This window comes from Ipomoea triloba, chromosome 1 (assembly GCF_003576645.1).
Source record: "Ipomoea triloba cultivar NCNSP0323 chromosome 1, ASM357664v1".
In the NCBI taxonomy this organism is placed as follows: Eukaryota; Viridiplantae; Streptophyta; class Magnoliopsida; order Solanales; family Convolvulaceae; genus Ipomoea; species Ipomoea triloba.
Window position 1 is genome coordinate 12230548 of NC_044916.1, and position 13510 is coordinate 12244057.

The 13510-nt window shown below is 35.3% G+C and overlaps 1 protein-coding gene across 1 annotated transcript; it reads left to right on the forward strand.

Annotated features, from left to right (window-relative positions):
- The first annotated feature begins 807 nt into the window (after positions 1 to 807).
- LOC115996044 lies at positions 808 to 5025 on the forward strand. Its single transcript, XM_031235192.1, has 4 exons — positions 808 to 1454; positions 2585 to 2737; positions 2824 to 3501; positions 3709 to 5025. Exons 1-4 carry the CDS (start codon positions 1092 to 1094, stop codon positions 4678 to 4680), a joined length of 2166 nt encoding a protein of 721 aa, XP_031091052.1. The 5' UTR covers positions 808 to 1091; the 3' UTR covers positions 4681 to 5025.
- The last annotated feature ends 8485 nt before the right edge of the window (positions 5026 to 13510 follow it).

Here is a 13510-nt window from a genome sequence, read left to right on the forward strand (position 1 = left end):
TTTTGAATATTATCACGAGAAGAATTTAATTACTTACATTAACATAATATAGTAATATTTTTTTTGAATACTATACTATACATCATATAGTAATTTGATTGTTGGAATTTTTTTTTTTGAATATTATCATGAGATGAATTTAATTACGCACATTAACATATTATAGTAAGTTTTTTTTTTGAATACTACAATATACATCATATAGTAATTTGATTGTTTACGAATATAGAATAAAAAAAAATGGAAGATTAAAATATTTTGAGCCATAATTGAATTGCATGGTATATTATGTAATTATATTATTATTAAAATAAATATGAAAAAGTGAAAATAATTTTAAAAAGCATTACGATGTGAAAAGATAATTAATTGGAATGAAATTGTATTTTAAACTTCTTTGTCCATGGTAACTTGGTTGCCATAGAAATTGTTGACGATTTTGATTTTAAATTAATATAACTATTTTAATTTTTATAAAAAATATTTTTAAAAATATTAATTTACGTGACATTCTACGTGACAGATAATTTGCGAGTAACATGTTATTATAAGTTAATTACAAAATTTTAATATTTTTTATCTTTATATTTATGAATCTATGATTATGATGGTTGGTACGAGAATGTAAGCAATGACTTAACTGTATAAGGTTTTGGAAAATACAATACCAACAAATAATCGATAGAAAATCCAATTATCCAAACCCTATTCCTTAATCTCGATGTAACCACCATCTTGTTTGCTGATACTCTTATAAACGCTGTCACATACAGACTACTATATATACATGTATATATTTATATATGTGTATATGCGTATGCACATCTGTTTCTTTTTCTTCAAAATCCAAATCTTTTTGTAACGGCATAATCTCTCTCTCTCTCTCTCTCCCCCTCTCTCCTGTGCAAAGAGGCAAATCCTGAACACCCACAGTAGAACATTGAGAATCTCCAAACCCATTTGACATAAATCTCATTTGGTCCGGGTAGATCTTCAGTCCTTTCTCCGTCCAAAGTACCGCCCACAAAGATCAGCTCTTTGGGTCTCTTGAAATCTGGGTTTTACTGTGTTTCTCTCTCTAAAGATCGAAAATGGGGGTGAAGATGATGAGGTGGCGGCCATGGCCGCCGCTAATTTCCAAGAAATTCGACGTGAAGCTTGTTGTGCGGAGGCTTGAGAATCTGGGAGATGGGGGGGATTGGGTGCAGGAGGGTGCAGGCGCTTGTGATGGGGCTTCAGTGGAGATCAGGTGGAAAGGGCCCCCCAGGATTGCGTTGAGCTCCTTCAGGAAGACGATGAAGAGGAACTGCACCAGAGAAGAGAGGTTCAAGATTGGCCCAGACGGCGCCGTTTTGGTCGAGTGGGATGAGGAGTTCCAGAGCGCGTGTAATCTCTCCGCCCACAGGGACAATGTCTTTCACCCCTGGGAGATCAGCTTCACTGTATTGTTGAATGTGAGTTCATTTTCTTTACTTCTATTTTTTTTTTTTCCATTTTCCTATTCCTATTTTTCTCAAGTAAATATAGCTGTGATTTGTGGTCTTGAAAAAGAACAACAAATGGAAAGATAATAATTTAGGATTTCCATGTTGTTTATTTATTTATTATGATTTTGCTTGGATTTCTCTTTGAATTTTATCTGTTTCTTCCTTATTCTGTCTCCATTTGATGTGATATATATTGGATTCCTTTTCTCTTTGCTTTCCTTGGGGGTGGACTGGAGGGGGGGGGGGGGTGTGTGGTTACAGAAGAATCATTCTTTCATCTGATCTGAATAATGAAATGGAAAAAAATGAAGGGAAATGCCAAAAGGGGTATGACTATATGAGGCATCTTGAAGACTTGAACATGGTGTATATGTAATTTTTGAGTGTTTTTCATGCCTGCTGATAGTCTGTGGATTGAATTTTGTTACTGTTGGAAATAAAGTTGGTTTTATAAGATGGATGTTAGATGCAATGTCATATGATGTGCTTCCAGGAGACTATGATGTTTTGGAATATAGCGGAGTTAGTTTATCAGGATTTATGAATCCATTACTTGTTGATTTTGGTTTGTTTCCTGCTGATTGCAAGCAATAACATTTATACGGTAAGATGGGAACCTAATTTTTGTGTCATGACAATAAATTGTTTAAATGTATGTCATTAAAAAGGTTTGTCATCGTGTTAATATCTGTTTTTATGAATTTTCATCACATATGTATGGATATCAGTGGTGGCTGCAAACAAGAAATACATGTAGAATAAGAGTGTCTATACTGTAGCATTAAAGGAATTGAACTTATTCTGAATCTATATAAGGTCATGCAGTTTGGGTTTAAGAGATCCACTTTAGGACTTGATTTAATGGTGTTGATAATACTGAAACTAAATTGTATTATTGGGTTCTTAGGTTGCCTGTGTATTAAAATGCTTGCAACCAATTTGGAAATTGAATAACTACGCTTCTTGAATATAGTTTACTCTCTCGCTTGATTGCTATGTACCATTTTGTTTTGATGGCAGCTGGATTTGGAAAGAAGTTCCCTGTGTAGTGTTGTTGTGTTGTGTTTGAAACCTAGTTGGTTTCTGTTATATTTCAGGGGTTTCAAGGTGCTAAGAATAAGGCGCCTACTTTTGGAATAGCCAGCGTAAACCTTGCCGAATTTGCTGCCAAGACAGAAGAGAAGGAATTTGACATAAATATCCCGTTAGCCGTTTTGGGGTGTTCGTCAGAGTCTCACCCCTCTCTCTACGTATGTATCGCTCTTAATGTTGTAAAGTTATTTCTTCTCGCCTTCTCGGCACAAATTTGTAATTTAGATCTTGATTTGTCATGCAGGTATCGCTTAGCTTATTGGAACTAAGAGCTGCACAAGATTCGGTTGAGTCACTTCAGAGGCCTGTGGTGTCCGCCACATCTCCACCGAGGTTGGGAGAAAGCTCATCAACCGAGAAAAATGAGCTTTCTGCATTAAAAGCTGGGCTCAGAAACGTGAAGATATTTACCGAGTATGTGTCAACAAGGAAAGCTAAAAAACCTTGCCGAGAAGATGATGGCTCTGACGGCAGATGCATGAGAAGCGACGAGGGTGAGTATGCATATGCTTTTGACTCCGAGTCACTCGATGAATTCGAGGAAGGGGAACCAGAAGACGGCAAGGAGGACTGTGCAATAAGGAAGTCATTTAGTTATGGCACGTTGGCCTATGCCAATTACGCAGGAGTATCGTTTTATTCTAATAGAAGGATCAGTGCCGGAGATGAGGATTTTGTTTACTATAGCAATCGCAGATCATATGTAGGCTCACAGATGGAGGACCCGATTGCTTCTGTTCCAGTGCCGCCAGTGGTTTTGCAATCAAAGCGTAGTATCTTACCTTGGAGAAAGAGGAAGCTGAGCTTCAGGTCCCCGATATCTAAAGGGGAGCCATTACTGAAGGCGTATGGGGAAGAAGGTGGAGATGACATTGACTACGATCGTAGACAGCTCAGTTCTGACGAATGTGTTCCTTTTGGGGTAAGGATCTATTGATAGCTTTTTTTATGCGTAATTCTTTTATATATGTATATATAAATTTTATCAAGCATTCAAGCATTAAATGTTTAATGTTTTAAATTCAATCTTATATGCAAGGTCTACAAGATATTGCTTACATGTGTATGTTATTTGATTCAAGAAGGTCCTTATTTGGAACTCTTTCCTAATATGTCTCCTATCTTGTAGTGGCATAAGGCCGAGGAAGATTCCATTGCAAATCGATCTTCGGTGTCGGAGTTTGGTGATGATAGTTTCGCTGTAGGCTGTTGGGAACAGAATGAAATAACGAGTCGGGATGGAAACATGAAACTTCAAGCGCGGGTTTTCTTTGCTTCCATTGATCAGCGAAGTGAAAGCGCTGCAGGAGAAAGTGCATGCACGGCACTTGTTGCCGTGATTGCTGAATGGTTGCAGAGCAATCGTGATCTCATGCCTATTAAGTCACAGTTCGATACCTTGATCCGAGAGGGCTCTTTGGAATGGAGGAATCTTTGTCAGGACGAAACTTACAGGGAAAGGTTTCCCGACAAGCATTTTGACCTCGAGACTATCCTTCAAGCCAAAATTCGTTCAATATCTGTTGTTCCAGGAAAGTCTTTCATCGGGTTTTTTCATCCGGATGGCATGGAAGATGGAAGATTCGACTTTTTGCAAGGCGCTATGTCATTCGACAATATTTGGGATGAGATTAGCAGTGCAGGATCAGAGTGTGCTAACGGTGAACCCCAGGTTTATATCGTCAGTTGGAACGACCACTTTTTTGTCCTCAAGGTTGAGCCCGAAGCTTACTATATCATTGATACTTTAGGTGAGAGGCTCTACGAGGGCTGTAATCAGGCTTACATACTGAAGTTTGACAAGGATACAACTATCTATCAACTGCCAGCACCATCACCGCAAGAAAATGGTATTAGCAATCCAGACGAGGGTTCTATAGACAGCAAAGCTGTTCCAGGGCTCGAGGAGCCGATGAAAACTGATGAGAAAGAGGAAATTCTGTGTCATGGGAAAGAGTCATGCAAGTTCTACATCAAGAACTTTTTGGCTGCAATTCCTATTCGAGAACTGCAGGCAGACATCAAGAAAGCTCTGATAAGCTCAACGCCTCTTCATCACCGGCTTCAGATCGAATTTCACTTCACCCATTTACAGCAATAACTGTAGTAGCAGCAGGGTATGCACTTTCCCCGTAACTCAAGGCAGTAGAAACTGAACACTGAACCGTCGAGATTCCTAGCATAACTAGTTGAAGCTGCAATAATAACTCAAGTGTTTCCCCCCATAGACTTTCAAATGTAAATTTAGGGAGTGTGATTAGACTAATGTTCTTAGTTCTTGGTTTCTTTGTTTGTTCTCTCTTCATCTGTTTTGCCTGTAGTAGCTTGGGCTAGAGTTCTGTCACCTTTCTCTTGTTTTCCATGAAAGGGATAACTGTACATTACTCTCTAATCTTTCTATCTTCAATTATAAATACACCCTTGACACCTGTCATTTCTCAAATTACTATACAATCTCTTTTTGACAGCAGCAGAATTTGAAAATTTTGTGTTTGATTCCTTGAGTTCTGTAAAGATGATTGGAGTCAAGTCAAGATAACCATTTCATGTTGTGCAGTACTTATTAGCTGCAAAAGGTAACATTTTTGGCAATATTGTGTGCAAGCACATGAACAGATTCTTTTATTGTTTGTGTTCATTCTTGAAAACCATCAAGTGCCTTAGCTTTTGATTAAAACTTTTAATTTATGAAAAAATTTGCAGCTACTATTCGAATGTGTGCAATGGGTAATGCCCATCATTGAATGTGTGCTATGGGTAATGCCCATCTTATGATCTTAGCTGGTAAAGGACCATAAAAAGTAAATCAACTTAAATTGTCCATAGCTGCCGATAAATAACTCCCAGCCTCCCACGAAGTTAACTTGCTTAAAACTTTTGATGAAGTTAACTTGCTTAAAACTTTTGATTTAACAGAAAGTCTGCCGCTGCTATTTGAATGTGCGTTATGAGTGATGCCCATCTTGTGACCTTAGCTGGTAAAGGATCACAAAAGGTAAACCAACTTAAGTTGCCCATAGTTGCCGATAGATAATATGCCTCACACGAAGTTAACTTGCTTTTGATTTATAGGAAAGTTTGCGGCCGCTATTCAAGTGGGTTATAGGTGATGCTCGTCTTGTTATCTTAGTTGGTAAAAGACCACAAAAAATAAATCAGTTTAGATTGTGCTCAAATAAGGAAGGCTGATAGATAACTCCAAAAACCACCTCGAACTAAGAACCATGTTGACTGCAACTTGGAACCCTATTACAATGTTGAATGGAACATTACTTGATCAAATACCAACAAAAAAGGGGGAGGAAATGGAGTACAGGAAATGATTGTCAGAAAGATGCTTCCTGTGCTCTTTATGAGAGAATGACTTCCACTACCTGTTAGTTATTGAAAAGCTTCAACATCCTTTTTTCCAAGGGATTGCCTGTTTGCAAATCTTTAGCTAACCAATTTTTGAACCAAACCACCTCAAATTCTCTTTGGGCATCTCCGGTGATGAAGAAAACTCCTTCACGCGAGCAGAAAAATGAGGTAGAGAGGAGAGAGACAAGGTTTCAGAGTCTACAGATGCTCTGCACGGACCCTACCTTGTCCAAAAAGCTTGGTTAGCGAAGGGCCTCCGGAATTCAGAATTCAAGTGGCGTTGAAAGGCCTGCGATTTCATCTTTAATGATGAATGTAGAGATAACTATGCAGAGTTTCACTATATGGTAATTTATACCATGGACCAAGGCGCACATTGCATTAGGGACTCTAAATCAAAAGAGTCATTATACGGTGGATCATGGTCCACAAAACGACGCTATTTCATTAAGTAGGAGAAACGACTGCCATAAGTCGTAACGAAGCTCCGTAAATGATACTAGGGGTGGGCACTTAGGGATTCAGTTCGATTTTTTTTTTCGGTTTTGATTTCGGTATTTCGGTATTACAAAAAATGATACCATTCGGTTTTACAATAAAGTTCGGTTTGGTTTCGGTTCGGTATGAAATGGTTCGGTTTCGGTTCGGGATTCGGTTTGGTTTAGAATGCTCAATTTTCAACATTTACTAATTTTCCAAATGACACACTACCAAACAATACATATTCGCATAATCTAAAGTCTAAAATATAAATATTTCATAACAACAAAACAATTCAAACACAAAATTAACATAGCAATCCAAATTTAAGAGAGATACCGGTGAAGATATGACTAAACGATGGAGTAGGCATCAAGAAACTTAGATTTACTTTTTCTTTTTTAATCATTATTATTAGTATTATTATTATTATTATTATTATTATTAGAAGGAATTCGGTGCAGTTCGGTTTTTAACCGAATCGTTCAGTATACAAGAATCCTGAACCGTTCGGTTTTTACTAAATCGTTCGGTTCGGTTCGGTTCGGTTTAACCGAACCGAATTGCCCACCCCTAAATGATACTACAGTTCATCTCAAAAGATACTATCTCACATTTGTTTTTTATATTATCAAATCAAACTGCAGTTATATCGAAATGAAACTGTAGTTGTGTTGAAAGGAAACTGCAGTGTATATAAAATGTAACTAAATAACATTTTCACATTTTTGAGTGTATTATAAAAGAAACTATAGTTGTGTTGAAAGGAAACTGAATAACAGTTACACATATTTGAATGTATAATGTCAAATTAAACTACATTTATATCAAAAAGGAACTACAGTTGTGTTGAAATGTAACTGCAGTGTATATAAACTGAAAGTTAACGGCACAGAACGATGACTGTTTTAACCGTTTGTTTTCATTAATCAAAACGACGTAGTTTTGATGCATGGTTCACAATCCATTGTGGACCGCGATCGACAGTAAAATTTGCGGAATCAAAACGAGGCACATAATTCATATTTATAAAATATAGAATTTCATAACACAATACATAAAAAATTACCTCATAACACATACACATACACCAAAATCTATAATGCACTTCATGATATAAGGATTACTTTTGAAAAAAAAAAAAACAAATGATTTAAGGATTGCAGTATTTGACCGAATATCGAGAAGGTATTATTGTATAAAAAAAATCCTATATTACTCTTTACAACACTCACTGTGTTAATAACTTGCAGGTTCTGGAATATAAATACCAAAACATCTTAGGGTGTGTGTGGAAAGAAGGAATATGATTTCTGGAAAATGTTTTTTGCAAACAGTTTCATTTTATGTATTTAGTTGCATTCTAGAAAATTGTCTTTGTGTGTTTTGTTTATTTATCTGAAAAATGAGTAGGATTGTATAATTAATTAATTATACTACGTATATTTTATTATATTATTTAAAATATAAAAAATATAAAATAATAATATTTATTATAAAAGAAAAAAAATAGCAAGTTCCGACGTCTAGTTTCCGCCGAAAACCAGAGCAGTTCTGGTAATCCGCCGGAACGGAAGAAAACTAAGAAATGACCATTTTGGCCGAGAACAGGCGAGACGCCCTTTTCCGGAAAATGACTTCCGAATTTTGTCCATAAGTCATTTTCCAGAAAAATGAGCTGATTTTCCTTGGTCAACTAAAAATATTTTTCATTGACCGCATTTTCCGAACGTTGCCAAACACCAAAAGTCCGAAAAATAATTTCCGAAAACCATTTTCTGGGTTACCAAACACACATCATAACAAAAACCTGACAAAGTTATATATATACATATACATATACGTGTGTTGTACACAGTACACACGTAATGCATTAACGCACTGGCTGGCTAGATTATTTTAGTATTTTATATTTAAAACTTATATTGTAATTTAGTATTGGACCAATATGTAGCAGAAAAGTAATGGACTAAGTCAAAATGTATGGGCATCTTCTTCGATTTTTTGGTCGGTTTTATTTTTTTTGGTCCAAAACCGATAACCGACCGAAAAACCGAAATGACCGACTTTTTTTTTAAGTCAATAACCGATAACCGACCGAAAACCAAAATTTTCGGTCGATTCGGTTATCAGTCGTCGGTTTTTCGGTCGATCTTGATTTTTTGCTCACCCCTACGCTCAGCAGGTCTGGGTAGTATCTTGCTTTGCTATGCAGCCGACAGGTGAAGCTGATTTTAAGTATTGGATGGGTAGAGTTGTAGACAATGGAGACCATGTGACAGGCGCAAAAAGGATGAGTATTCTACATGCTATTTGCGGGGTTAGTCATGATTTTTCTTGCTTACTAGTTAATCTATTACAATTTGTTCTTTCTCATAAACCATTTTTTAAATTTGTTTTACATAATGCTACCTGAAAAACATTTATTCCAAAGTGAAAAAAAAAACAATTTAAACAGTTAAAAGAATTACAACTAACTGCTCTGATATGTTATGATCCTAGCTCTGATATGTTCTGATCTCTGCTCTAATATGCTTTGATCCTAGCTTTGATATGCTCTGATCTACTGCTAGATGTGAGTCATCACGAACAAAAGAGTTTAGTAGTACAATGTGTTAACATAGAGAATGAAGGTTATGATGTGGGGCTCCCAACTATGTTCCCTATGGTTTTGGAGGTGGCACGATTCCTCCATGCTATGGCCGCACAAGTGAATCATTTATGGCAGAGTCGGTCTAAACATTTTATAGGTCTGGGACAAAATTAAAAAAAGAATCTATTTCAAGTAATCATTTTTGAACTACTTAAATAATGTGTGGAAGAATTTAAAGAGTCTCTAGACAAGTTTGTGATGGAATGTGAGTGGGACGGGTACAAAATTTCATTACTTTTTTTTATTTTATATCCTTGGCATGGGCAATTTGTCATTTTAGAAATATCTTTAGACAATGATACGCTCACTTTCTACAGACTAAGAGTAATATATATATATATATATATATATATATATATATATATATATATATATATAATCTCGTATTCAAAATCAATGCAAGTTAAAGAGTTGTAAAAGAGTATTTATCTTTAATAAGTAAAATTATAAAATTGATGCAAATAAGATAGAATTGAAGATTGAGTTAACATAAGCTAGCAAAACGGGTGGCGAAAATATAATTTTTGTACCTAAAGAGACAAATGATACTATGGATGATGATCTAGCATTGAAATATGAATCATTGATAAATGTTCATTTTGTTGTAAACAATAAATGGTGACCATTATTTGTACCATTTGTAACAGTTGTAACAACCCTATTATTATTCCATTATGTATGTTATTTATGATTCCATATTATATATATGTATCTACCCTATTTTGTAGATGGGGTTGGTTAATGGAATGAAGACACATTCTCTCCCTATCCCTCTATCTCTACTTTCCATAACGTGTTGTTGTCAGGGCTACCGCCATCACATTCCCGTCGACAGACGACAGCGACGACGGAGCCCAGTCGAGAGCAGCCAAGAACACCCAAGAACATTTGCTGACAACCAATGTCGACGATGACACAGTTTTTGACCTACCGGATCTTTCCCTCATGAGTGGTATGGACGATGAGTACGACCAGATTTCACTGTCGCCGCTCGCTGGAAACAATGCCGGATTCCAGGTCGATGAGCCATTTTTATGGTAGTATGTACTATTTCTAGCTTAGCTAGCTAGATGAATTCGTGATAGACACTCAGAGAATGTCTCTGGCTTGTCCTATCAAGTTGTTAGCTGTGATAACGACTCGATCCTTTTGTCCACTCGAACACGATTGGTTGACTTTACTAATCACTCCTTAACTTCTCGAATGATCTTTCTTTATTATTCGGCCTTGATAACACACAAGAGGTATACCCTTCCGTGGTTCTGTCTTTTGCAACCTCTTGACTTTTGTCTTCGAATCTTCAGGTCTTTGAGTCTTCAATTCTTCTATCCTTCGTCTCTGATTACGAATCGCTGAGAGATAACAGCTAGGGTTAAATCTTGATTCGTTGTCTTCTATTTGTTTGAGTGTTGTCATCTTGAATGACATCACGAGTACTTGCTTATTATGTTCACTCGGGTTAATGATCTGAATAACGAATTGAGTAGAGAAAGGACTCGACCTAAGTTTAAGACAAAAGAATTTAGGGGTCTAAACTCTTAAGATTGGTATCATCAAAATCTAATTACAATGTGTTCCTAACACTAGCCGGTCCCGGTCTGATCTAGGCTCGACCTAAGCCTAGGCACAACAAATTTAGTGATATGACATTTTGAGGGGGCGAAAAGATTACTAAGATAGCCTAAGCTAAAGTCTTAGATAGCCTAAGGTTGTCCTTAACCTAGCAAAGGCTCCACTTGCTAAATGATGTGGATTAAATATTTTTTTTTATATATACGTGGATAGCAAGCTTGCTAAATTGCAGTAAAAGCTGCCCCACATACTTTTATGTTTTATCTTTTGTTAATACTAAATGTTTTGTTATAATTTATAAAATTGGGGCCAACTTTTGAAAGTTGATTGAATTTGTAGGGATATAGTGTAAATAGTAAATCAATTTCAAATTGTTTTGAAGTTGGTGGCCATTTGTTATGTGTGGGGGCAGTACAGGTACACAATTGTTAGGCCTCCACCAGATAACAACACATTTGGAAGGCTAGTAGATTAACAAATTAAATAAAGCAAAGATCACAAGAGAAACATAAACTATTAATCCACTCAAATCAGGACGTTGAATAATCAAAGCTGTTCAAGGTTTCACTTAAGCTACAATCATGAGAAATCCTCATTAAGACTCTCATTAAGTAATTAAGCATTCTTGGTAAGTGCATTAAGAATGCCCTGAACTCAAGAAAATTTGGTAACTAAAATGCACTACTTGATGTTCTCCTTGCTTCATGGCTAAAAGACTGGCGACAAAAAGGAAAAATTCAGCTAAGTTTTCACATGTATACAACCTCATTCAACTGGATGCATACTGTGCTTGACTTCTTGGTAACAAGTATGTAGTTATCTGCAAACTGTTGGATCTGAACTTATCATTCAAGTTCCAAAGGAAGCAATTCCCGCCGTCAGATCTGAGCTTATCATTCAAGTTCCTAAATAAATGTCAGGGTCAAACACTATCAGATGTTTCGAGGGTAGGTAATCTAAGAAGTTTAAAAATTTGGATGTGTGGAGATAATGGAGAATCTTTGAGTATGACTAAAAATGTTGTTTACAAAAAATAATAGTTATGATAATGTTGTTTGTGCATCGCACAGGCACAAATACTAATACTAATACTAATAATAATAATAGCTAAGGATATTTTTGTCATTTTCACGCTTTTTTCCTTCCCCACAACCACCAAATTCCAATTCATGGATTACCCAATACAATTCAGTAAAAGGAGAGAATTGCAATTTCGTCTCTAACCAAACACTGTAATTTACTTTGCCATGGAACTATGGAAGCAGTGTTCCCAATGAACCATCAAAACCACCCGATGTCTCATCCCTATGTAAACATTGATGTACAGGTTCCCTATGTAAATATTGATGTACAGGTGGAACTAACTTTAATTTTCTCCACCAATGCAACTGATCGAGGATCTTGGAACTTAAACTAAACGGACTTTTTCCTGATTTTGGTACAAGGTAAAATTTGTGAAAATAGTTATGATATAAAACAACACAATGACCAAATGGAGCAAATATCGATTGATACGCTTACCATCCTATCATATCATTAACAAATCATAGAAGTTATTTTAATCATCAACAAAAAACAAATCATAGAAGTTATTTTAATCATCAATAAAATAAAGGTCCAGTGAGCTGTGTTTTCTCTCCGGTCTTCAAATTACATGAATCCCAAAAAGGGGTAGATCAATAAAACAATACTTAGAAATGTAACTCCATATAAAATTAATGAAACAAGAAAAAAAAAAAACTCCAAATTTGTCTTTTTCCAATAGATGGGGAGAAGGTGACAACTCTATATCTACTTTCACCTTTTCTTCTATGAATTCCCAAGAGTATTTTCATTATCTGCAATTATACCATTTAAATATATTAGGATCAAAAGAAAAGAATATCTAAATTCAATATTATTGATACAACTATAATCCAAATAAAATGTGCTAGCCGCTGAGCAAGCTATATGAATTATATGCCATATATATATATATATATATAATAAGAAGCAAATGGCAGCTATCACAAGGGAGCTGGAATGGGAAAAACAGTCATAGAAATCTCATCTATCTATATATAAAACCTTTATCCTCCTTCTAAACTTTCCCGCCCAAAGTTAGTGGTATATATGTAAATTCAGTTATTTTATTTATTTATTCATTTAATTTATTAATTATTAATTTATTATTAATTTATTATGGTTAAATGTTGGTGATTGAATAATTGTAATATATTAATTGTTGATTGAATAATTGATTATATAATTGGTGTGATATATATGCCATAATCACACGAGAATTATTTTAGTAAAATTATATGTCATAATCACACGAGAATTATTTTAGTAAATCCAAATATATATATGGTTATTTTATTAATTAACTATATATATTTCCATAAAATTTATTGCCATAATCCCAAGAAAATTAAAACCTCTACTCCAATAGCATTCTTCCTAATTTTATTCCATAATACCACGGGAATTATTTTAGTAAAACCAAATATATATATGGTTATTTTATTAATTAACCATTTATATATTTCTATAAAATTTATTGCCATAATCCCAATTTCTTTCATATAAGTTCCGAGCATGAGAGATTGCTCCCTCACAACTTCTGAACTCGGAAAAGTTGGCATTCGTTTCGTAGGTTTCCGATCACAACTCTGATGGACAAGCTCAAAACTCAAGAGTAAGTGAAAATCTTTTGGTTTCTTTCTTTAGATTCATGGTTATGCTTTCTTGTTCTTCCTTTCATTGTTTAGTTTATGATTTCGTGTTAACAATTGTTTTGAAATTTTTTGTAATTCAATTTGGTGATGATATACCATTTCCTAGCGATAACGAAGCCCCATCTAGCTTCTCTGAGAAAGCTAAGGTG

Excerpts from the sequence above, each read along its gene's own strand:
- LOC115996044 (XM_031235192.1), top strand. The coding sequence starts at position 1,092 with ATGGGGGTGAAGATGATGAGGTGGCGGCCATGGCCGCCGCTAATTTCC. Across the intron at positions 2,738-2,823 it reads AGTCTCACCCCTCTCTCTAC|GTATCGCTTAGCTTATTGGA; the intron begins GTATGTATCGCT and ends TTTGTCATGCAG. Across the intron at positions 3,502-3,708 it reads ACGAATGTGTTCCTTTTGGG|TGGCATAAGGCCGAGGAAGA; the intron begins GTAAGGATCTAT and ends CCTATCTTGTAG.